General features: G+C 43.6%; 2 protein-coding genes and 1 long non-coding RNA gene across 4 annotated transcripts in view; 1 reads left to right on the forward strand and 2 right to left on the reverse strand.

Moving 5' to 3' along the window:
- The window catches only part of LOC129707703 (zinc transporter ZIP12-like), an 89,306-nt gene extending 76,771 nt beyond the window's left edge, over positions 1-12,535 (reverse strand). The window contains exons 1-2 of one of the 2 annotated variants that reach the window (XM_055652921.1): positions 12,357-12,535; positions 10,849-11,168 (exon numbers count right to left, since the gene is read on the reverse strand). In XM_055652921.1, the coding sequence (XP_055508896.1) occupies positions 10,849-11,106 (258 nt within the window). In that variant the 5' untranslated portion in view covers positions 11,107-11,168; positions 12,357-12,535. Of the gene's footprint in view, positions 1-10,848 lie in introns of both variants that reach the window. The other variant, XM_055652930.1, reaches the window with a different exon arrangement.
- LOC129707719 (uncharacterized) overlaps positions 9,441-26,544 on the forward strand; it is a 51,020-nt gene continuing 33,916 nt past the window's right edge. The window contains exons 1-2 of the long non-coding RNA XR_008725222.1: positions 9,441-9,552; positions 11,167-11,202. This is a non-coding gene — a long non-coding RNA (uncharacterized LOC129707719). The remainder of the gene's footprint in view (positions 9,553-11,166; positions 11,203-26,544) is intronic.
- Positions 15,629-26,544, reverse strand: part of mrc1a (mannose receptor, C type 1a) — a 142,554-nt gene continuing 131,638 nt past the window's right edge. Inside the window, exons 28-30 of the mRNA XM_055652940.1 lie at positions 20,102-20,269; positions 18,626-18,661; positions 15,629-16,306 (exon numbers count right to left, since the gene is read on the reverse strand). Of these exons, the coding sequence (XP_055508915.1) occupies positions 16,077-16,306; positions 18,626-18,661; positions 20,102-20,269 (434 nt within the window). The 3' untranslated portion in view covers positions 15,629-16,076. The remainder of the gene's footprint in view (positions 16,307-18,625; positions 18,662-20,101; positions 20,270-26,544) is intronic.

Raw genomic sequence — 26,544 nt, forward strand, 5'->3', positions numbered from 1 at the left:
GAATGGTGGAGTAGGCTCAAAGGGCCGAATGGCCTAATCCTACTATAATTTGTGAACATGTGGACAGTGCATGAAGAAAGTGTTTGATGTGCTTCCCTTCATTGGGAAGGACAAAAGTCAGCTATACAAAATTTTGGTTAGACCACAGTTGGAATGGGGGGATCGTGTGGGAGTTGAATCTCTCCCTGCAAACAGGCTGTTCGTTGAGGCCGCCACGAGGAGTCCACACCGACTAGTGCCGACTCCCTGCAGCTGGCCACTTACGGTGGAATATCCTGCTGCACTGCTAGGAGCCAATTTACAATTGTACACTGGAGTCTGCGGACGGCGGCAAACCTGGAGAGACCCCGGGGGAGCAAAACCTACGGAGGTCTGGACGGGGCCTGACAACGTATGGCCGCGGGAAACGAGCGCACACCGTAGTCAACATCAAACCCGTGTGGCCTCGCACCAGGCGTGGCTGTAATGGCCGCAGCAACTCGCCAGCCGGGGGCACTGACTCACCATCGTGCCATCAAAGAAGAGATAATCCATGGAATTATGGCCAATGAGCCTCGCATCAGTGGTAGGGAAGCTATTGCGGAGCATTCTTTGGAATAGTATTTATTCCCATTTGGAAGAGAATGGGTTAATTAACGATAGTGATTTTTTTGAGGAGGTTACAAAGGTGGATGATGAAGGTAGGGTGGTGAATGGTGTTTATATGGATTTTAGTAATGGGCCTATCCCACTCAGATGACTTTTTAGGCGACTACAGGAGACTATGGGGTTGCCACATGTTCGCGGGTGGTTGCCTGGGGAAGTCGCCTTCATGGTAGTGAGCAGTTCCCGCATTCTCGGAACTAGTCGCGGCTTCATTCTGGTCGCTGCTAATTTTTCAACGTTGAAAATTTTTGACGCCATGGAGAGTAGCGAGAATTCTCGTGCTGTAGGTGCAGTGGTAGTGGGTCGCCAGCAGGTCGTAGGCGCGTACGTTCTCGTAGGTTGTCGCCGGTGCTGACCGGTGAATGTCATTGGCTCATTAGGGAAAAAAAACATAAACAGTAGTTTTCAGAACCAAGGATAACTGACTGGTAATGTTAATGTCCGCCGAGCTTCACAGCCATGTATCTCTGGCTTCTTAAAAGTTGTCTCCACTCCTCCCCATCCCGTCTCTCCCTTCTCCCCACTTCTCTCCCCTCTCTCCGCCCCCCCCTCTTTTAAAGGACTTAAGTGACCCTTCCCGTACACTGTGCTTTCACCATCTTAATTCCAGTGCCAACCTTCCTGTTCATCGTGGTGTGTGTCTGTATCACAATGGCTGTCCAACGTGTGAATTTCACTCAGACAGCGCTCCCCCCGCTTGCCCTGTCCCCCACCTGCATAACTGGCTGGTGAAGGAAGGTGTGTGTGTGTGTGTGTGTGTGTGTGTGTGTGTGTGTGTGTGTGTGTGTGTGTGTGTGTGTGTGTGTGTGTGTGTGTGTGTGTGTGTGTGTGTGTGTGTGTGTGTGTGTGTGTGTGTGTGTGTGTGTGTGTGTGTGTGTGTGTGTGTGTGTGTGTGTGTGTGTGTGTGTTCCACTCTGACAGTGGCCGTTCAAGTCGCCAGTTTTTCAGCGACCTGCTACGACTTGACAGTCGCCGGCAGTCACCTGAAAATCACCTAAGTGGGACAGGCCCATAAGAGTCCCTGAAATCCAGGGGATTAAAATGCAATGGATTCATGGTGACTTGGGGAATGGATTCAGAGCTGGTTTACTCATAGATGACAGAGGGATATGGTGGAATGGCTTTATTGTAGCTGGAGGTCTGTGACCATTTGAGTTCCACAGGGATCTGTGTTGGGACCTCTGTTGTTTGTGATGTATATAAATGACTTGGAAGTAACTGTAGATGGGTTAGTTGTTAAGTTTGCAAACAACACTAAGGTGTGTGGCGTTATAGACAGTGGTGAAGGTTGTCAAAGCATATAGGGAATATAGATCAACTACAGAAATGGACAGACAAAGGGAAGATGGAGTTTAATCCGAGCAATTCCGGGTGTTTCACTTTTGGAGGTCAAATGTAAAGGGAAGGTATATAGTCGACGGCAAGATCCTTAACAGCAATGATGAGCAGACGCATCTTGGGGTCCGGAGGTGGAGGGGAGACCTGATAGAAGTATTTAAAGTTATGAGAGGCATCGATAGGGTAGACATTCAGAACCATTTTCCCAGCATGAAAATGTGAAAGATTAACGAAGACAGGTTTAAGGACAAAGGACAAAGGACATTTATTGTCACATACACCAATTGGTGCAGTGAAATTTGAGTTACCATGCAGCACACAAATAAGATAAACACAACACTATAGAATTTAACCTAAAACATAAAACATCCCCCACAGCGGAATCAACGTTTCCCACTGTGAAGGAAGGCAATAAAAGTTCAGTCATCTTCCTCTTGTTCACCCGTGGTCGGGGCCTATTAAGGCCTCCGCAGTCGCCGCTACGAACGGCCTGATGTTTCAGGCCCTCTCACTAGGATGATGGAGCTCTTGCATCGGAAGAACACTCTCAGCGGCATGGAGTTCCCGAAGTCCACAGGCCGAGCTGGGCGGAGCTCCAACACTGGTGACCTCGGCGAAAGATCCCAGGCCTCCGCGATGTTAAAGTCAGCGTCGCCCGCGGCCGAAGGCTCCGTAGACCACAGACCACCACAGGCCACAGCTCCACGGCATCAAAGTCAACAGTCCCAGCACTCCGGAGCATTCCGACACGGCGACTCCAGCAAGGCCTCGGCCGCTCCGCGATAGCACCCCAGTGCTGCGCCGCCGCTGAAACCGAAGCTCTGGCCGGTCTCCAGAAGGAAAGGCCACGCCAATCCAGACGGTAGGCCGCAAGGAGGGGGCGAAGATGCGGCTCAGAGGAAAGACGCATCCTCGACCCAGGTAATGACTGTGAAAAACTGTCCTCTCCCCACGTAAAAAGACTAAAAGACTTCCAAAACAAAACATTTGACAGACTAAAAATGTTTTTAAAGGATGAACAGCTGCAGGCGAGGCTGCCACACTCGATGGCGCCACTAGCCAAGGTGAGAGACGCAAAGTTTGAAGGAGATGTGTGAGATAATTTTTTTATACAGAGGGCGGTGTCTAGAATGTGCTGCCAGGGCTGGCGCTGGAGACAGATATGATAGTGGAGTTTAAGAAACTTTTAGACAGGCACATCCTTATACAGAGAATAGAGGGATATGGATCATGAGATTAGTTTATCTTAGCATCATGTTCGGCTTGGACATTGTGGGCTGAACATCTTGTTCCTGTGCTGTACCTTTCTATGTTCTATATTCGATGTTCTGAAAGCATTCACACCAGAGCTGGGTGTGTGCAAGGGAGAGGGAAGTTGAGGTATTACTTGAAATAGGAGAATTCAATGTCCATATCCAAGACACAAATTATTGATGTATCTCAGCGAGTTCGGCAGCATCTGTGGAGGAAATGGACAGATGACATTTCGGGTCTGGACCTTTCTTGATTGTAATGGGGGAGGGAAAGGAAGCTGGAGGGGAGGTGGGGTCAGGTACACAAAAATGCTGGAGAAACTCAGCGGGTGCAGCAGCATCTATTGAGCGAAGGAGATAGGTAACGTTTCGGGCCGAAACCCGGGGTCAGGCCAAAACTGGCAAGAGATAGGTAGGTGCTGGTGATGGGGATTTGAATGGCAGATGGGTAGCGCAATACACATGGGTGTCAGATAAGGTGAGAGGAGTGAAATTTATAGCCAGGGAAATGGATACCAGTGATTGGGTTAAAGAAATGGGGGAAGGGAGGATAGTGGAAGAAATGGGTGAGCACCAGGATCGGGCACAGATAAGTGAGAGAGGGTGACGGGATGGGGAGTTGTTACTTAAGATTGGAGAATTCAATGTTCAGACTGTTGGGTTATAAACCACCAAAGAGTAAGATGAGGTGCTGTTCCGCCAGAAACAAAACGGGGGATGTTGCCCGGACTTTAGGGCCTGAGCGCTGCGGAAAGGTTGTGCAGGCTCGGTCTTTGTTACTTGGAGCGCGGGAGGATGAGGGGTGTGATCTAATGGAAATGTATAAAAGGGGAATTACCCAGAGTAGGGGAATCAAAAACCAGGAGACATAGGTTTAAGGTGAGATGGGAGAGATTTAACAGGAATCTCATTTTTCACAGCGAGGGTGGTGGGTATCTGGAATGGACGGCCAGTGGAGGTAGTTGAGGCAGGTACAATAACAACATCCATTTGGATTGCTACCTGGATAGGAAAGGTTTATACACTTCCATAGGATCACCCCTCATCCTCCATCGACGGCAGCACGGGACTTGGCGGCACCGTGGACCTCGGCGGCAAAAGGGGACTCGGTGGCGGTTTGGGGCCTCGCTATCGATGAGCGTAAGGAGGAAGGTGAAGAACAATGGGGACTGGGCATGGGGAGACCCCTGTGAGGGACGGTGGGAGAACATAGGGGGACCTGATGTGGGGGAGGGGGGAGTGCACTTTAGTTTAGAATCCTTTGCCCAGGGGATAAGCCTGTGTTTGTTTGTTTGTTTGTTCTGGTGAAGGCGCTGTGCACACGGCAGCCAGCCAACAACAACTTGTCTTTCTTTTTCTTTTTCTTTTCACTTTTAATTTCAAGTTTTTGTGTGCCTTGTGTGTTGTGACTGTCAGCAGACCAATTTCCCTCCGGGGATGAAGAAAGTTTTGTTGTGTCATATCGTATCTTAGGAGGGTAAGGGCCAAACGAGGGCTGGTGAAACTAGTGTAGATCGGCCACCTTGGTCAGTATGGGTAAAGCTGGGACGAAGGGCCTGTTTCCGTGCTGTATGACTCTGTGCTCTGCGACTTTAATGAGAATTATAATAGAAAATACAAAATGTTTGAAATACCCAACAGGTAAGGCAACGTCGATGGAATGCATCATCATCATCCTTCATCAGTAAAGCCAGAAATATTACGTCTTGATCTACTGTTCACAATTCTTAACCGACTTTCTGAGCGTTTCCAACGTTTTTCCTTTAACTTATTTTGAATATCTAGCTTCTACAGTGCTGTGCTTTTGGCAATGGATAAGACCTTGCTGTGGTCATTCAGATTAATTAGCACTAGAATAAGCGCACATTGTTTTCCATTTCGTAAGTACAAAGCTCAGGAGCCAATTTAACAGTATTGCAAATGAAAGATCTCATTGTTTCTTATAACTCAATTTGATTGGTATAGGTGTCAAGGGTTATGGGGAGAAGGCAGGAGAATAGGGTTAGGGGGGGGAAGATAGATCAGACATGATTGCATGGGTGGAGTAGACTTGATGGGCCGAATGGTCTAATTCTGCTCCTATCACTTATAACCTTATTTTAATCCGGTCCACACTAAGTGGCATGGTGGATGTAAATGTATTCTATTCTTACTTCAAGACTTTGGTGGTACACAGCTGCATTGAATGCTGTGTGTCTTCGACAAAGAGCAGCAGTTGCACTTTAGTCAGAGGATGGTGAACCTGTGGAATTCATCACCACAGAAAGCTGTGGAGGCTGTCAATGGATATTGATCTTGAGAAGTGTGGGGGTGAGGGGTTACGGGGAGAATGCAAGAGAATGGGGTTGGGAGGGAAGGATAGATTGGCCATGATTGAATGATGGAGTAGACTTGAAGGGCTGAATGGCCTAACACTGCTCCTTTAACATGAGCTTATGAGCACAGAGCATGGTCTGCATTTCTCAGAGTTCAGAAGAATGAGGGTTGGCCTTATTCAGACATATCTGATCTTAAGTGGACCTGACAGGGTGGATGTTGAAGATAGACACAAAATGCTGGAGTAACTCAGCGGGACAGGCAGCATCTCTGGAGAGAAACAATGGGTGATGTTTCGGGTCGATACCCTTCTTCAGAATGGTTGTTGATACATTATCTCTAACGGGACAGAGAAGTACAAGTGGGCATGGCTGCATTATAAGATGTTCATTTAAAACTGAGGCATGTAGAAATGTCTTCTTTCCAAGGGTGGTGAATCACTGGAATTCACTTGCCCAATGGGTCATGGAGGTCAGTTCAATGGATATAGTTAATAAGCTTTTGGTGTGCTAGCCTTTATAAATCAGAGCATTGAGTATAGAAGCTGGGATGTAATGTTAAAATTGTACAAGGCATTGGTGAGACCAATTCTGGAGTATGGTGTACAATTTTGGTCGCCCAATAATAGGAAGGATGTCAACAAAATAGAGAGAGTACAGAGGAGATTTACTAGAATGTTGCCTGGGTTTCAGTAACTAAGTTACAGAGAAAGGTTGAATAAGTTAGGTCTTTATTCTCTGGACCGCAGAAGGTTAAGGGGGGACTTGATAGAGGTCTTTAAAATGATGAGAGGGATAGACAGAGTTGATGTGGGCAAGCTTTTCCCTTTGAGAATAGGGAAGATTCAAACAAGAGGACATGACTTCAGAATTAAGGGACAGAAGTTTAGGGGTAATATGAGGGGGAATTTCTTTACTCAGAGAGTGGTAGCGGTGTGGAATGAGCTTCCAGTGGAAGTGGTGGAGGCAGGTTCGTTGGTATCATTTAAAAATAAATTGGATAGGCATATGGATGAGAAGGGAATGGAGGGTTATGGTATGAGTGCAGGCTGGTGGGACTAAGGGAAAATAATTGTTCGGCACGGACTTGTAGGGCCAAGATGGCCTGTTTCCATGCTGTAATTGTTATATGGTTATATATGGTTATATGGTTAATATGGAGATAGATAAATATTGCAAAGATGGAGAAAATGAAAAGCTATTTCACTGTACCTCGATACACATGACATTAAAATAAACTCAACTCAAAATGAAGGTGTTGGGACCTAGCATAACAGAAGAGTTAAAGCCATGAGCATATCGAACGGCAGGTAGACTAGAGGCTGTAGAGTGGGCTACTCCTATTCTGATCTTCTTGTGATCTACCTGCACCAGGAACTATTTGTTTTGTTCATTCAGGCCGAGTCATCATTTCATTTCCCATCCCTGATTGTCCTTGTGAAGGTGGTGGTGAGCTGCTATCTTGAGCCACTGCAGTGGTGGCATGGTGGAGCAGCGGTAGAGTTGCTGCCTTACAGTGCCAGAGACCCGGGTTCAATCCTGACTATGTAGAAAACATAGGAAGTTTGTATACGTTCTCCTTGTGACCGTGTGGGTTTTCTCCAAGATCTTCAGTTTAACTTGCACACTCCAAAGACATACGGGTTTGTAAGTTAATGAAAAGGTTAGTAAAAATTGTCCTTACTGTGTATAGGAGAGTGTTAATCTGCGGGGATTACTGGTTATTGAGGACTCGGTGGGCCGAAGGGCTATTTCCAAGTTGTATCTCTAAACTAAACTAAATTAAACTAAACTAAACAGTCCTTGAGGTGTGGAAAGACCAAAAATGCTATTAGTGAGGGACTTCCAGGACTATGACCCAATGACAGTGAAAGACTGGTGATATATTTCCGAGTCAGGATGGTGTGCGGCTTGGAAGGCAATTTTCAGGTGGTGGTGTTGCCTTGCTTTTGATGTTCTTGTTCTTGCTGGTCATGGTCATGGGTTTAGAAGGTGCCATCTAAGGAGTTGATGATGGAATCATGGATTTCCACAACATGGAAAAAGGCCCTTTAGCTCACCTTGTCCATACTGTCCAAGTTGGCATGCAGGACTACTCCCATTTGCCTATTTGTGGCCCATTTTCCACTCAACCCTTTCTATCCATATATCTGTCCAAATGTCTTTCAAAAGTCATTATTATATTTGTTTATTCACTCATTCCAAAAATGAACTACCCTCTGAGTGGAAAAAGTTGACCCTGAGATCCCTGTTTACTCCCTCTCCTCTCACCATAAGCCTATAACCATATAACCATATAACAATTACAGCACGGAAACAGGCCATCTCGACCCTTCTAGTCCGTGCCGAACACATAATCTCCCCTAGTCCCATATACCTGCGCTCAGACCATAACCCTCCATTCCCTTCCCATCCATATAACTATCCAATTTATTTTTAAATGATAAAAAACGAACCTGCCTCCACCACCTTCACTGGAAGCTCATTCCACACAGCCACCACTCTCTGAGTAAAGAAGTTTCCCCTCATGTTACCCCTAAACTTCAGTCCCTTAATTCTCATGTCATGTCCTCTTGTTTGAATCTTCCCCCTACTCTCAGTGGGAAAAGCTTTTCCACGTCAACTCTGTCTATCCCTCTCATCATTTTAAAAACCTCTATCAAGTCCCCCCTTAACCTTCTGCGCTCCAAAGAATAAAGCCCTAACTTGTTCAACCTTTCTCTGTAACTTAGTTGCTGAAACCCAGGCAACATTCTAGTAAATCTATGCAGTGTCGTTGTAGAGTCCTCTACTTTTGGAAAACAATTTTGAGCATTTTCTTTGTCCATGCCCCTTGTGATCTTGTACACCTTCACTCAAGATCATGATCAAGAGAACAGGGCAGAAACGTTGCCTCGAGGGTGCTTAGCAAAACCTTTAACAAAGTCCCGCATGGTAGGTTAGTCTGGAGGGTTAGATCTCATGGCTTCTCTCTAAAGCCCTCAAGCCCAGATAACATTTTTTTTGGTGAATCTCTTTTTAACCTTTTGCAACTTAATATCCTCTTTCCTGTAGTCAGACAACTAGAACTGCACACAGTACTCCACTGACGACTTGTACAGTTTTTGCACTCAATGCCCTTCCCAATGGTCACATTCTGGTAAACGTCCTCTGCCACCCATCCAAAACCTCCACACCCTTGCTGTAATGGGGCAATCAGAATTGCACACAATATTCCAAAATGCAGCCTAACCAATGTCCTATAGAGCAGTAACATGGAGCTGTGAGATATGCACATCCCTGAAAATGGGGGCTCTTTGCTGACATGTGGAATTCTTTATTTATACATGAATAGTCTCTCAGAATGTGGGCGGGAAGGTTGTCAGCTTCATGCAGTTGACTGCAGATTTCCCTCATGGCTGAGAATATTGGAAATTTGGCCCTGGAACACCACAACAACAATATATCACATGCAGTTGAACACCATGTTCATTGAAAGGACAGAGCCTGATCTATCGCTTGGAGTGGAATTTCAGACACAATGGAAGCTCACAATCACCAAGATCCCACCAATACACACAGTGGATCACCACTTGTACTGGAACACCACAGAGACTGGATTCTCACGGAGCATGGAACATCATGTGCTGTCAACCTGATAACCACTCATTCAACAAACAAATGTATGGTACTTGAAGTATACGCTGAATGCTGTTATTCTTTCACTCCCCATTAATTTCAAAAGGCAGCAGCTGCCCTGCGGCAGTTGGAAGACATGGATAAACTTGATAAGTAAATAGAAGGAAATCTGGATTAAAAAAAATACAATACCGAGGTTTCTCACTGTGAGACCCTCCCACACAGGTGTCACTGGATGTTCGCATTCACGTGCTGCTGATGGTTGCTAATTAGTTCACTCTGTGATGATGAAGAGTCTGCTGCACTCTTTGCTTCTGTCAGTGCTCTGCAGAAATGCTGTCATCTTGCTGAACTTTTTCATCAACTTGCCCACTGGTTAGCATGTGAGTATGCAGCCAATTAAGGCTTTATTATTCAGAATATTATTAGCCCAGCTGCTGCGTAATCCTGGAACCTATTTGCAATGTGGCATTTTGCAATGTGGCAATTTGCAATTTCCAACGAGCCCTCAATGACTCTGAACAAACAGCCAACATTTTTGGCTCACTTCTACCAAACAAAAATTGGCTTATTTCTACTTTCTAGAAATAAATGTACCAGAACGTAAACCTTGGTCACCCCCATCAGAAATTTAAATTGCAAAGAAATTGTAACTGCTTCCTCATTCAAACTTGTAACCTCAGTTGTAAATCTTTAGAATAGTTTATTGCTGTTTGTGGCTATTAAATATGTTTAATGCCAGTCTAAGAATGTTTAAATACTTCCTTGAAATTTATAGTTAGGATTCCTGTCAGCTTTCTTTTCACATTCTTTCTCCTTCGTTTGAAACAAAAGATTTTGTGTTTTCAATTATTCAGAGTGCCCCATTGTATTTTAAGATACTTAATTATTTTTGAAGTAGTTGCTCAGAATTGTATATCGAGCAATGAGATAAGCGATGGATTAATGTGGAGTTGTGGAATTAATGTGGATGTTGATTGAGACGTCGATTGTGGCCAAAGCAATGACAAACATTATTACACTTCAAGAAAGTACCAAGGAATCTATTAAATGTATCTGATTTGAGGCTTTAATTATGTTTTACATCCTCCACTACAACTTATATAGCACTTTTAATAGTTGGAATGCTGCTTGAACTATCAAAGGCAGGAACTGGACTTCATGGCAGCTGTAATGATGAGGAATCAGGAGACAAAGTCTGCACCATTTAGAATTTGTCAGTAGTTACTGTGGTGTTTGATGCTTGCCAACACAAGATGAGTTGCTTTGAAATCATTGAATTATTCATATAGAAGCAAACTTTCCTGTGTAGCCTGGAGGGGAAAGAGTACTTTCTTGGTGATACTTTATGCCAGTTCAGCCACAACTAATCCCACCATCCTGATTTCTCTATTGTGACTTTAGATCCACTCTGCAGTTGCAGCTAGCTAAACTGGAATTTAGACTTGAAGGGTGGGGGTCATGGCAGGGATTAGTGTTTTCGGGAAGGGGGAAGAATTGATACCATTGTCTGCATCAAAAACCTGCAAAATTTCCTCTTCATCATCTCAGCGGGAGAACCTCACTTCAGAACTGAATTTTAAGATTGTTCAGCTCTCTGCTTGCTTTTGAGTTACACAAAGCTGACAGTCACAATTGCTCTAAGCAATAGAAAAGTTAAAGAACATAGACAGACCTACCTTCTCACATTGGTCCTTGGTACCAGCTATTCTTTTTGTACATTGCACTCGATCCCACAACTTTTGAATCAGATTCCTTGTTTGATTCTTGGATAATCCACTGTGATTACTCGGTGACAAAGGTTGTAGAAATACCTTCAGGTTATCATGCGTTTGCTCATTAGTTTGGCTGTGCTTGTTAGTGTGGCCTTTGGTGTAAATGCATACTGAGCTGACATAGATCATCCAGATGGCAAAGGACAAGTTGCAAACCAGCATATTTTTTACTTTTCTTTTTTTTTCTTTCTAAGATACTTTTTTCTCTCCTCCAATTCTCAGATCTAGAGAAAGGCAAAGTTCCAGAAAAGCAGTTAAGTACGTTCCATAATGAAATGTTGCAACAGTGATGGCCAAGCTGCTGTCCACCTGTTTTGCCTATAAATGTTATTTTCAAAACTATTTAATTGCACAGTAGAAAATACTTTATTCGTGATAGACAGTTTGGATTATAAATAATTTGTATGTGTTCTCTTTTCCAATGAAGACTTTTTGACTGAGATTTCATTTTGTCTCTGGCATTACATTTACTTTTTACAAATGTTAAATAGTTGTATTTCAAGTTTTAATAAATCCAATTGTTGAATAATATCTTATATAATTGTTGATCTAATGTTAATTATTAATTTTGATGGTCCTTAGCTTTTATTATCATTTTATTGTAACTGAAAATGCCAAATATTTCACATGGAACTTATTAGATCCTAATTTCTATTTGTAATTCAGGTCAAGGGCTTTTACTAAATCAGTGATATGGACAGTTGATGGCTGTTCACTTTCTTCGCTGCCTAATTACTGTTAAGGCCAAACAGTTCCACTGCATTGAAGAAAGACCATCCTGATGTTCAATACTACAGGTAGTTTTAGGTCAAGTGTCTGAATGAGGCCAAACCAAAATTAAAAAGGAACCCTCTCTGGCCCCTTTCTTCTGTATCTTCTATTCCTTTGCTTTATTCTTTTTTGCATTTATTTTCTGTTTCTTTGCTTTTCCCTGCTCAGAATAGCTGGGCACTAATGATATGCCCTGCAATTGTGTAATCACGGATTGAAAGACAACAAACTGTTTCAGTTTCCATACAGAAAACCAATATTTCTTTCAAACAGTCACAAACTCCCATACGAGTTTGATTTTGTATGTTTGCAACAATTTCAGTTGCAGAACATCAAAGCCCAGTGCAAAGGAACCACAAAAAAAACCACGAGGGTGACAAGCAAACAGTGAAACTCAATCAATCACGTTCGAGAAAGAAAATATGAGGATAGGGGACCAAGGCAAACAGAAAATGAAGGGCACCAGTCAAATGAATATAAATAGGAAAGATGGATGGAAGAAACAAAAATTAGGGACAGGGAAAAAGAGACCACGTTATGAGACAATGATTTGTTCCCCTTGAAGCTTTGACCTAAATACACCACTGTAAACATTGCAAGTAATCTCGGGCATTTGATGCAACTTTATAAGATCTTTTTACCTTTCCACTCAATGCACAGATTTCTTCCTCCGATCTAAGTCCTCTAATGTCTTCCTTAGCCTCCGTTCTTATTAGTAAGAATTGGATAACAGTTGAGAGATTAGCAGCTACTACTCAAAGTGTTCTGGTCGTCATGGAGACGCTGGGATTTATTTCTGCATTGAGTATATGGGTGTGAGAGGGGGAGGGGATGTGGGAGGGAGAAATGGTCACAGTGGGGTTCCGATGACCAGTTATTTCTTTATTAATATCTTCTTAATTCACTTTAGTAACTTTTAATCATCTGCAACTTAGTGTGCATGCAGTGCACAAACATATTAACTGTTAACTCACTGTTTTATTTGTCTGGTTCTTAAATATAAAGCATCTAAATCCAACATTTGTTCTGTGCTTTGCAAGTTGGAAAGTTTAAACTAAAATCTCTGGGGTTTAGGGCTATAACACTGGTGATTATTTCAGATGAAATGAAGGACAAATTTTTAATATTTCTCACTGGCAAATAAGTTGCATTGGCTTTTAAAAACATAATTTACAATCCTGTTAAGGCTGGCACTTGGTCAACAGCCCATCTTGAGTGGGTTCCCCATCCCGACCGCTTGCCTGTTTTAGACAGGAGATCAAACGATATGAACTTTATTTTGCCATGTTTTGGTCATTGTTTAATACCTCAATATTGCCAATAATCTACAGATTAATCCTCAAAGTCACTGGAATCCATTTAAAGCTCAAGCATTATATGATTTTTTTTTTCCTCACGGAAATATTCTTCTGGGGCAATCAGAGGTGGACAAAGGCAGAGATAGACACATTCTTGATTAGAAAGGGTGTCAAGGATTATGGGGAGAAGGCAGGAAAATTGGATTAGGAGGCAGAGATCAGCCATGATTGAATGGCAGAGCAGACTCAATGTGCCAAATGGCCTAATTCTACTCTTATAACGTGAGCTTGTGAATCAAAAAGCTCCCATCTATTACTTGTTTATTCAAACTCTCCCTGGTTCAGAATTGAAGTGGGCAAGCCACATAGGAATACCGACCAGGTTTTTAAACTGGGTTGGGCCTGGCTGCAATAAGAATGGAAGGTGCTAAACAGAAAATGCTAGAAATACTCTGCAGGTAATGATACTTGACTCTGTCTCTGTCTCAGCAGTCTGTTCCTAAAACTAATGTTACCTCCATACTATTCCAACGGCTGTTGACTGGCATTCATTGTTGCCCTCCCCATACATCTGATGCCAGCCAAAGCATTGCTGTTCATGTTCTAAATTGCACTGTCCTATTCATCCCTTGTCACATATGCAGCCTCCCTCCAATCTTCTTTCAGATTCAAACTTTATTGTCATTGTGCAGTGTACAGTACAGAGACAACAAAATGCAGTTAGCATCTTCCTAGAAGAGCGACATAGAATATGAGCAATAAATAAATATATTTACGTGCATACAGTCATAGTAGTGCAATTATTTTTTTCCTGGTGGAAGGAGTGTCCGGGGGTGGGGGGAAGGGGAGGTGATTGGCAGTCACCGAGGTACAGTGTTGATTAATGTAACAGCCGCAGCGAAGAAGCTGTTCCTGGACCTGCTGGTCCGGCAACGGAGAGACCTGTAGCGCCTCCCAGATGGTAGGAGGGTAAACAGTCTGTGGTTGGGGTGAGAGCAGTCCTTGACGATGCTGAGCGCCCTCCGCAGACAACGCTTGCTTTGGACAGACTCAATGGAGGGGGGCAAGGAACCTATGATGCGTTGGGCAATTTTCACCACCCTCTGCAATGCTTTCCAGTCGGAGACAGAGCAGTTGCCATTCCATACTGTGATACAGTTGGTAAGGATGCTCTCGATGGTGCAGCGGTAGAAGTTTACCAGAATCTGAGGAGACGGACCTTCTTCAGTCTCCTCAGGAAGAAGAGACGCTGCTGAGCCTTCTTGACCAGAGTTGAGGTATTGTGGGTCCAAGAGAGGTCATCGGAGATGCTGACCCCCCCAGGAACCTAAAGCTGGAAACACGTTCCACCTCCGTCCCGTTGATGTGGATGGGGGTGTGCGTGCCGCCCCTAGACATTCTGAAGTCTACAATGAGCTCCTTGGTCTTCTTGGAGTTAAGGGCCAGGTTGTTGTCAGCGCATCATGCTGCTAGGAGTGGATCTCCTCCCTATAGGCTGACTCATCATTGTTGCTGATGAGGCCAATCACCGTTGTATCATCTGCATACTTGATGATGGTGTTAGTACCATATACAGGTGTGCAGTCGTAGGTGAAGAGAGAGTAGAGGAGGGGGCTCAGCACACAGCCCTGTGGAACACCGGTGTTCAGGGTGAGGGTTGAAGAGGTGTGCTTGTCTAACCTAACAGACTGGGGTCTGGTGGTTAGAAAGTCCAATATCCAGTTGCAGAGGGAGGGGTCGATGCCCAGGTCACCGAGTTTGGTGATCAGTTTAGAAGGTATAATGGTGTTGAATGCTGTGCTGTAATCGATGAACAGCATTCTTAGGTAAGTGTCTCTGTTGTCGAGATGGGAGAGGGCGGAGTGAAGTGCCGTTGAGATGAAGAATGCATTGATTATTTCTCATCTTCCAATACAGCCCTTTAAATAGAAGTGGCAACATAGGGCTGCTCATTACCTCTCGAGGGCCTGAGCTATAGGGAGAGGTTGAGCAGGCTATAACTTTATTCCCTGGAGTGCAGGAGGATGAGGGGTGATGTCATAGAGGTGTATACGATCATGAGTGGAATAGATTGGGTAAAAGGAGTCTGAAGAAGGGTCTCGATCCGAAACATCACCTATCCATGTTCTCCCGAGATGCCTGCCCTGCAAAGGACAGAGTGTGTCCTTTTGGGTAAATCCACATAATCTTATAAATTTCCCCTCGCTTACTTTTATCTGTGTAAATATCCAAAGTGTTGCCCATTTACACTACAAATGTGCCAATGATAAACTGTTTACACCTGTCTGAAAGTTCATCTCAGATTCAGATTCAGATTCAATTTTAATTGTCATTGTCAGTGTACAGTACAGAGACAACGAAATGCATTGTGTGCATCTTGGTTAATTCCATGATTGCATGATCACCAAATTACAAATGCAGCAAATTGGATGGAAACAGATTGCAAAGTGCAAGTTATTTTGTGTCTATAAGTTTACAAAAGTAATGATTATTAATTATGTGCCTGTTTTATATAGATATCTATATTAAAAATATAAACATGCAGATTATGGCAGACAGACAAGTTTTGAGCTAATGTTTTCATTTCCCCCAAAATATAGGTTATTACAGCAAACTTTACTTTTTCCACATTTTCTTTATTGGAACAAATAACCAGAAAATTACAACAATGCATTTTTGGAGTAGAGCTAACCCTTAGAAATATAATTCCATCATTATCTTTGTCCTGAAGCAATAAGATTTAACTTTCTCCTATTTACAGAAACAAATTTGAAATAGTATTGAAATAGTAACATTACTAAAACACTGAGCATTAAATCTAAAAGGTTATACCTGATATTTGACCTTTAACAAACAAAGTAATCAATATATATATATATATAATTCTCATAAAATGACAATAAACAGTACAGAAGAATAATCATAGAGTCCAGTGCAAAATATTGCAGCAAAAGCATATATCAGCCAAATTCACCACTAACATTAATATCCAGTCTCACTGCTTTCAGTTTCTGGTACATTTATTTCAATATATTTCAAAAACTTTAGTAAATTACATGAATTCTATTCATTTGATTCTATATTTGGCACAAGAGATTTCAAGTCACAGGGTCCAGATGTAACCTCTCTATTGAAGTAAAGAGTATTGTCAAAATGTGTGTGTCCGTCTGTGGTCTTCCTCCTGTGCTTTTGAAAGAAGAAGCCTCCAAGAACCACAATTAAAATAGTGACGATAACCAGCAACACCACAATTCCCGTGATGTTGTAAACTGGAGTCTCTTTTGGCTGGGAAACTGATGGAAAAAAAATGACAATAAACTTCCAAAGTAATGATATCAAAAATAATCCTCAAGAGCACATAACTCAATCCATCAGCACTATTGCCAGCTATTAAGTTGGAGCTTCCTACTTAAGATATTTTCTCTATCCGAAGCATTAAAATATAAGAAAACAGAGCAGGAGTCAGCTAAAGGGCCCCATTAAGCCTACTAAGGAAAATTAGTCAATAGCTTTGATAGCTATCATTGCTGAATTCTTCACAATCAATATCGAGGTCAAACCGGAAGATTAAAGAACATGATATAAATATTATGGGGGTGGCTCAGAGATGCAGCTGGTAAAGCTGCTGCCTCACAGTGCTGGAGACCTAGGTTTGATCCTGACCTCGGGTGCTGTTTGCGTGGAGTATGCACGTTGTCCCTGTGACCACATGGATTTCCCCCGAGTTCTTTAGTTTCGGATGTCCGGATTTGTAGATTATTTGGCCTAAATTACCCATTGTGTGCAAGAAATGGATGCAACAATAGAATAACATGGAACTAATGTGAGCAGGTGATCGATGATCAGCGTGGACTTGGTGGGCTGAACGACATGTTTCCATGCTGTATCTATCTCTGAACTGAATCATGTCAAGAAGAATAGGCCAGAGCCCGAGTTCCCATAAATGATTTCCATCATCTGCAAAGCACACTGAGCAGGTGTGCATGAATATTTACGACTTGCATTGATGAATGCAGATCTAAGGCAAAGCAGCCCACTTGGTATGCACCCCTGCCTGACATTCATTCCTTCTGCTATATATGGTCTTCGGCTACAATGTCCGCAAGGTGCACAGCAGCAACTCGCCAAGACCCCTTTGACAATACGGCCTGGTCCTGTGACCATGGCTGCCCAGAAAGACAAGGGCTGGATGAACTTGGGGAAATCATCACTTCCTAATCCCACTGCAGTTGAATTTGACAACATTGCATGCGTTGCCCCCTCATCCATCACTGGAGTTGTTCAAGAACGGAGTACACCTTCTCAAGGACAATTCAGGGTAGCAATAAATGCTGTACACCTATGAGCAATTAGGGCTGGCAAAACATTAATTTTCCAAATTTCTAGCTGTATTTGCTTGTTAATGGGATTTCTATATAACATCAAGATAACTTTAATCATTTTCCTATTCTTTTTTTAAAGATATTTCCTTAATGTTACTGAAATTGCAACCTCCCTCAACAACTAAAGCTTTATTCAGCCTATCACTTTGTATCTTCTTTGTATGTTTCTTACAGCATACTTTCTGTTAGGCCCTTGTATTCGCAAAGTTCAGTGTGTTGAACTTTGTACCTGCAATAGCTTTGGTAAATCGCTGAGGCCGAACCACCGATACCTATGCAACTTTCTTGATTACATCCTATAGACCTGAAATCAACATTCCTTATTCCGTTGTTAGTCACTCCCAACCGGCAGGCATGGTGCACCCGCCGTGGAATCGGGAACCCGCCCGGAGGGGGGAGTCTGGAGACCCCTGCCCCTGAAGACCGGGAATCACGGAGGAAGATGGAGGGAGTCAGCGACAGTGGTGGAACGCTGGCCAAAAGTCCCGGTAAGAAGAACTGGGAGTCTTACCTTCCACGCCCTCAAGGTCATTGTGGGAGGCGCCCGCTGGAGAACAAGGACTGAAGAGGGCCGTGCAAGGAGAGGGACGACGGTTCACGGGACGATCGGAATGGATGCGACGGCTGCAATGACAGGCAGCATCTCTGGAGAGAAGGAATGGGTGACGTTTCGGGTCGAGACCCTTCTTCAGACTGAGGTCGAGCTGCTGCCTCCATTCCTTCTCTCCAGAGATGCTGCCTCCATTCCTTCTCTCCAGAGATGCTGCCTAACCCGCTGAGTTACTCCAGCATTTTGTGTCTCCCTTGGATTTAAACCAGCAGGGGTTTAGACAGTGGGCTGTTCTATATATTCTATATATATGACACGTACATTCTGTATTAACTGGAGGATTGTGCATTTATATGGCAATAGTCTTGCTGATATATATGCAAACAAAGAAAAATCATTGCACCTCGGTACACGTGATAATAAAGAAACTATTGAACCATTGAATTATTGTGTTATAGCATCTAGACTGCCAAAAGTGAGAGTATCTGTGAAAATTCTCTACATACAGTATAATGTTACTTTGTGTTAATGACACTTGCCATATCCGTCAAAACTTTCCTCAACAAGCTACAACCAAAAGCTACTTTTGCAGCTGGATCAGTAAGTACCAATTTTGGGTAAGTATAAATGTATCTAACAGGGATAATGCTAGCAATTTCTACGGTGTAAATAATTCTTACCTTCCTGTTCTCGTGGTGCCTCAGTTACTTCCACAACTGTAAAGAAGAAATGTTAATTATTACTGAGTAAATACCACAAAGAAAACGAAACGGTGGCACAGCTGTAGAGTTGCTGCCTTACAGCGGGAGAGACCTGGGTTCAATCCTGACTACAGGTGCTATCTGCACAGAGTTTGTACGTTTTCTCCAGTTGCTCTGGTTTCCTCCCACATTCCAAAGACGTACAGGTTTGTAGGTTAATTGACTTCGGTAAAAATTGTAAATTGTCCATAGTGCGTAAACGTCCTGTCCCACTTGGCCGTCATTTGCATGTAAATTATACGACAACGTTTACGCGTCACGACGCACGCGATGTGACAAGCACGTGATGCGTGCATAGTGCACATTACTCACGCACAGTGCGCGATGACATAGGCAGTGACGTGCGGCCGCGTGCGGCGTCGCAGGATTTTGTGATGTACAAAATCTTCGCACTCCATCTGCGTGATGTGTACACGATGGCCAAGTGGGACAGTATAATGTGGATAAATGTGAGGTTATCCATTTTGGTGGCAAAAACGGGAAAGCAGACTATTATCTAAATGGTGGCCGATTGGGAAAGGGGGAGATGCAGCGAGACCTGGGTGTCATGGTACACCAGTCATTGAAGGTAGGCATGTAGGTGCAGCAGGCAGTGAAGAAAGCGAATGGTATGTTGGCTTTCATAGCAAGAGGATTTGAGTATAGGAGCAGGGAGGTTCTACTGCAGTTGTACAGGGTCTTGGTGAGACCACACCTGGAGTATTGCATGCAGTTTTGGTCTCCAAATCTGAGGAAGAACATTATTGCCATAGAGGGAGTGCAGAGAAGGTTCACCAGACTGATTCCTGGGATGTCAGGACTGTCTTATGAAGAAAGACTGGATAGACTTGGTTTATACTCTCTAGAATTTAGGAGATTGAGAGGGGGTCTTATAGAAACTTACAAAATTCTTAAGGGGTTGGACAGGCTAATGCAGGAAGATTGTTCCTGATGTTAGGGAAGTCCAGGACAAGGGGTCACAGCTTAAGGATAAGGGGGAAATCCTTTAAAACCGAGATGAGAAGAACAGTTTTCACACAGAGAGTGGTGAATCTCTGGAACTCTCTGCCACAGAGGGTAGTTGAGGCCAGTTCATTGGCTATATTTAAGAGGGAGTTAGATGTGGCCCTTGTGGCTAAGGGGATCAGGAGGTATGGAGAGAAGGCAGGTACAGGATACCGAGTTGAATGATTAGCCATGATCATATTGAATGGCGGTGCAGGCTCGAAGGGCCGAATGGCCTACTCCTGCACCTAATTTCTATGTTTCTATGTTTCTATGACAGGCCCTTAAGATAGTGCTAATGTACAGGGTTCGTTGGTCGGCGCGGACTGGGTGGGTCAAGTGACTGTTTCATGCTGTATCTCTAAACTAAACTAAATAAACTAAAGATCACCAGGAAGTTGGTTAACTTACTTTTAGGCATTTTGCATATGTAGTTTCTATAAGCTGAACATGGAGCATTATTCCAAGTACTCAGGTGTGAATATATTTCAACACAATCTTCGTCCTCGTGATCTGAAGGCTCGCCTTTCATCCAATTTACAAAATCCACCACACTGTTATCTAACCATAACCAGGCACCTGGAATGAGAAAAAATAAATAGCATAAGGGTGGCACAGTGATAGAGTTGCTGCCTTACAGCGCCAGATACCCTGGGTTTGATCCTGACGACGGCTGTCGTCTGTACAGAGTTTGTACATTCTCCCCGTGATCTCTAGTTTAGTCCCACACTTCAGAAACATACAGGTTTGTAGGCTAATTGGTTTGATATAATTTTAAATTGTCCCTAGTGTGAGTAGGATAGTGCTAGCATTACGCGGTGATTGCTGGTCGGCGCAGACTCGGTGGGCCAAAGGGCCTGTTTCCACGCTGTATCTCTCTAAACTAAACTAAACTAAAATGCTTTTATGTGTCTGATCCATCCATCCTCCCTAGCTACAATGAACACAAAGAATCCACCATATAACATCCTGCTTGTGGTGCCTCAGTGTCAACAGTGGAAGAATGATGACACATTTGATTTTGCCCTACATCCAATGTCCTGCCTGCCCCTCACCATTTTGTCTCCCCTGAGAACTATAAATGAGGTCATAAGGTCATAAATGATAGGAATACAATTAGGGCATTCGGCCCATCAGGTCTACTCCACCATTCAATCGTGGTTGATCTGGAGACAACGAAATGCATCTCACTCCGAACCCCATTCTCCTGCCTTCTCCCCATAACCTCTGACACTGGTTCTGGATAGTAAAAGCTTCTTCAGGTATGTGAAGAGAAAAAATTAGTTAAGACCAAAGTTGGACCCTTGAAGACCGAAAAAGGTGAATTTATTATGGGGAACAAGGAAATGGCAGATGAGTTGAACAGGTACTTTGGATCTGTCTTCACTAAGGAGGACACAAACAATCTTCCTGATATAATAGTGACCCGAGGACCTGGGGTGACAGAAGAACTGAAGGAAATTCACATTAGGCAGGAAATGGTGTTGGATAGACTGATGGGACTGAAGACAGATAAATCCCCAGGGCTTGATGGTCTGCATCCCAGGGTACTATACGAAGTGGCTCTAGAAATCGTGGATGCATTGGTGATAATTTTCCAATATTCTAAAGGTTCAGGATCAGTTCCTGTGGATTAGAGGGTAGCTAATGTTATCCCACTTTTTAAGAAAGGCGGGAGAGAGAAAACGGGGAATTATAGACGTTAGCCTGACATCGGTGGTGGGGAAGATGCTGGAGTCAATTATAAAAGATGAGATAGCCGCAATTTAGATAGAAGCAACAGGATCGGTGCAAGTCAGCATGGATTTACAAAGGGGAAATCATGCTTGACTAATCTTCTGGAATTTTTTGAAGATGTAACTAGGAAAATGGACAAGGGAGAGCCAGTGGATGTAGTGTACCTGGACTTTCAGAAAACATTTGATAAGGTCCCATATAACATATAACAATTACAGCACGGAAACAGGCCATCTCGGCCCTACAAGTCCGTGCCGAAGAAATGTTTTTTTTCCCCTTAGTCCCACCTGCCTGCACTCATACCATAACCCTCCATTCCCTTCTCATCCATATGCCTATCCAATTTATTTTTAAATGATACCAATGAACCTGCCTCCACCACTTCCACTGGAAGCTCATTCCACACCGCTACCACTCTCTGAGTAAAGAAGTTCCCCCTCATATTACCCCTAAACTTCTGTCCCTTAATTCTGAAGTCATGTCCTCTCGTTTGAATCTTCCCTATTCTCAAAGGGAAAAGCTTGTCCACATCAACTCTGTCTATCCCTCTCATCATTTTAAAGACCTCTATCAGGTCCCCCCTTAACCTTCTGCGCTCCAGAGAATAAAGACCTAACTTATTCAACCTATCTCTGTAACTTAGTTGTTGAAACCCAGGCAACATTCTAGTAACCCAGGCAACATTCCTTGTACAATTTTAACATTACATCCCAGCTTCTATACTCCATGCTCTGATTTATAAAGGCTAGCATACCAAAAGCTTTCTTTACCACCCTATCTATATGAGATTCCACCTTCAAGGAACTATGCACGGTTATACCCAGATCCCTCTGTTCAACTGTATTCTTCAATTCCCTACCATTTACCATGTACGTCCTATTTTGATTTGTTCTGCCAAGGTGTAGCACCTCACATTTATCAGCATTAAACTCCATCTGCCATCTTTCAGCCCATTTTTCCAAATGGCCTAAATCACTCTGTAGACTTTGGAAATCCTTTTCATTATCCACAACTATCTTGGTATCATCAGCATACTTACTAATCCAATTTACCACACCTTCATCCAGATCATTGATGTACATGACAAACAACAAAGGACCCAACACAGATCCCTGAGGCACCCCACTAGTCACCTGCCTCCAACCCGATAAATAGCCATCCACCATTACCCTCTGGCTTCTCCCATTCAGCCACTGTTGAATCCATCTTGCTATTCCTGCATTTATACCCAACAGTTGAACCTTCTTAACCAACCTTCCATGAGGAACCTTGTCAAAGGCCTTACTAAAGTCCATATAGACAACATCCACTGCTTTACCCTCGTCAATTTCCCTAGTAACCTCTTCAAAAAATTCAAGAAGTTTGGTCAAACATGACCTTCCAGGCGATTATAGGAGATTAGTGGTGAAAAATTTGGGCACATGGTATTGGGGGTAGAGTGCTGACATGGATAGAGAAGTGGTTGGCAAAAAGGAGACAAAGAGTAGGGATTCAGGGTCCCCTTCAGAATGGCAGGCAGTGACTAGTGGGGTACCGCAAGGCTCGGTGCTGGGACCACAGCTATTTACAATATACATCAATGATTTGGATGAAGGGATTCAAAGTAACATTAGCAAATTTGCAGATGACTCAAAGCTGGGTGGCAGTGTGAACTGTGAGGAGGATGCTTTGAGAATGCAGGGTGACTTGGACAGGTTGGGGGAGTGGGCAGATACATGGCAGATTAAGTTTAATGTGAATAAATGTGAAGTTATCCACTTTGGTAGCAAAAACAGGAAGGCAGATTACCATCTAAATGGCGTCAAGTTGGGAAAGGGGGAAGTACAACGGGATCTGGGGGTCCATGAAAGTAAGTCTATGAAAGTAAGCATGCAGATACAGCAGGCAGTAAAGAAAGCGAATGGCATGTTGGCCTTTATAACAAGAGGAATAGAATATAGGAGCAAAGTGGTCATTCTGCAGTTCTACAGAGCCTTAGTGAGACCACACCTGGAGTATTGTGTGCAGTTTTGGTCCCCTAATTGGAGGAAGGACATCCCTGCTCTTGAGGGAGTGCAACAAGGTTATTTTCCCAGGATGGCAAGACTGTCATATGCTGAGAGAATGGATCAGCTGGGCTTGTACACTTTAGAAGGATGAGAGGAGATCTCATTGAAACATATAAGATTGTTAAGGGCTTGGACACGCTAGAGGCAGGAAACATGTTCCCGCTGTTGGGGGAGTCCAGAACCAGGGGTCACAATTTAAGAATAAGGAGTAAGCCATTTAGAACGGAGATGAGGAAACACTTTTTCTCACAGAGAGTGGCGAGTCTGTGGAATTCTCTGCCTCAGAGGATGGTGGAGGCAGGTTCACTGGATACTTTCAAGAGAGAGCTAGATAAGGCTCTTAAAAATAGCAGTCAGGGGATATGGGGAGAAGGCAGGAACAGAGTACTGATTGGGGATGATCAGCCATGGCTGCACTTCACACCCACCAGCCCCATCTTTGGACACCCTGCAGGGGAGAGGGTAGGGCAGAAGATGTCCTGGTTAGATTGCTCCTAGGCCTGGCCAAGCTGGCCATCCGCGAGTCATGGCACCAGACGGAAGAGCGCTGTGCCCTAGCCTGCCCTTTTTCCGCGCCCGGGTAGTACTAGAGTGGGACTACGCGCTGTCCACGAGCTGATCCCTGGGGGATTTCCGGGACTGCTGGGCACCGCGGGGGTTGGAATGCATCATCAATAAGGATGGGGAAATAGTGATTTAATATTTAAGAATGTTTGGTTTAGTTTGTATTATGGTAGTGGGTTTGTTTGTATTTTTTGTAAATAGTTGATTTAAATTATTTTTGGTAGTCGAGGCCAATTCATTGGCTATATTTAAGAGGGAGTTAGATGTGGCCCTTGTGGCTAAAGGGATTAGAGGGTATGGAGAGACGTAGGTACGGGATACCGAGTTGGATGATCAGCCATGATCATATTGAATGGCAGTGCAGGCTCGAAGGGCCGAATGGCCTCCTCCTGCACCTATTGTCTAACCAAGAATCTATCTATCTCTGCCTTAAAGATATTCATTGACATGTTTTACAGCCTTCCGTGGCAAAGAATTCCACAGATTCGCTACCCTCTGACGAAAGAAATTTCTCCTCAACTTCCTAAAAGAATATCCTCTAATTCTGAGGCTATGACCTCAAGTCCTAGACTCTCCCACTAGTGAAAACATCCACTCCACATCTATTCTATCCAAGACTTTCACCATTCTGTATATTTCAATGAGGTCCCCCCTCATTCTTCTAAACTCCAGCATTTAGCATTCCAGCATTCTTCTAAAAATCAGTCTATATAGTGGGGTGGAAGATTGCAACCTTCACGTGGTCCGCCCTGTTTCGACAAATGCAATCAACCTGGCGTGCACAATCAAGTAAGATCAAATAGAACAAGTTGTCCTACAACTTTAGGCTGAAGAAGTCTATATCGTCCTTATATTTTATGGATTATGCATTTCTGTGATAGGGAGTTCCAGAGAATTATTCTTCCAGGAGAAGAAACTCCTCCTCATGTCATAGAACATAGAACAGTGCCGCACAGGAATAGTCTGTGCTGAACATGATGCCAATATAACCTCATCTCCTCTGTCCGCACATTGTCCGTATCCCTCCATTCCCTGCATATCCAGGTGCCTATCTAAATACTGCCCAAGGGAAGAAATATCATTTCACCGTCCATCCACACATAATTTTGTATTTCAATACAATCCGCTGCAATGCTCCTAAACACCATTTGTCCAATCTGTTCAATCTTTCATTCCACAGCAATCCCTTCATTTTTGGATAAAGAACTTCTTTTATTTCATGCTATTTTGAATTCAACAGCAATATGCTTTTATGTAGTGCATGCTTTGCTGCAACATTTTGTAAGAAACTTACAAAATTCTTAAGGGGTTGGACAGGCTAGATGCAGGAAGATTGTTCCCGATGTTGGGGAAGTCTAGAACAAGAGGTCACAGTTTAAGGATAAGGGGGAAATCCTTTCATAGAAACATAGAACATAGAAATTAGGTGCAGAAATTCGGCCCTTCGAGCCTGCACCGCCATTCAATATGATCATGGCTGATCATCCAACTCAGTATCCCGTACCTGCCTTCTCTCCATACCCCCTGATCCCCTTAGCCACAAGGGCCACATCTAACTCCCTCTTAAATATAGCCAATGAACTGGCCTCAACTACCCTCTGTGGCAGAGAGTTCCAGAGATTCACCACTCTCTATGTGAAAAGAGATGAGAAAATCGGACCGAGATGAGAAAAACATTTTTCACACAGAGAGTGGTGAATCTCTGGAACTCCCTGCGACAGAAGGTAGTTGAGGCCAGTTCATTGGCTATATTTAAGAGGGAGTTAGATGTGTCCCTTGTGGCTAAAGGGATCAGGGGATATGGAGAGAGGGCAGATACAGGATACTGAGTTGGATGATCAGCCATGATCATATTGAATGGCGGTGCAGGCTCGAAGGGCCAAATGGCCTACTCCTGCACCTATTTTCTATGTTTCTATTTCATTTCAGAGTGAACTATACTACAATTAACAATCTCCCACATATCAGAGCAAATGCCAAAATAGCCAGTGGTCAATAAGATGGATTCTAAGAACTGTGGTTGTTTGAGGAGGTTAGCCATACACAGTTTTGACCCAAGACCAATTAAGCCCAGAGAACCAATAGGTCAGCAAGGAGGTCAGAAGTCTACTCTCACAGCTTTGACAAAGAGTTTAATTTGTTAATTTCAACCTGTTGATTGCTGCAATTGCCTTCTTCCATTAGTCCATCGGTCCAAGGAAATGCTGTGGTAAAGGTTTTTCCTCATATGGGCACTGCTAACATTGCATTTAGGCAGAATACACCCTTTTACGATAATCACAACCAAAACAGCCACACAATGGATAGCAAAGGTCTGCTAGCACCAGTGGAATTAAATCAAATTTAATAATATTTAATTGATTATCAGTAAATAATACAGTTCCTTCAATACAGAAACAGTTCCCTTGGCCCAACTCGCCCAAGCGGATCAAGATGCCCCATCTGATCTAGTCCCATTTGCAGAGATTTAGTCATTATTCCTCCAAGCCTTTCCTACCCATTCAC

The sequence above is a fragment of the Leucoraja erinacea genome, chromosome 2, assembly GCF_028641065.1.
Source record: "Leucoraja erinacea ecotype New England chromosome 2, Leri_hhj_1, whole genome shotgun sequence".
NCBI lineage: Eukaryota > Metazoa > Chordata > Chondrichthyes > Rajiformes > Rajidae > Leucoraja > Leucoraja erinaceus.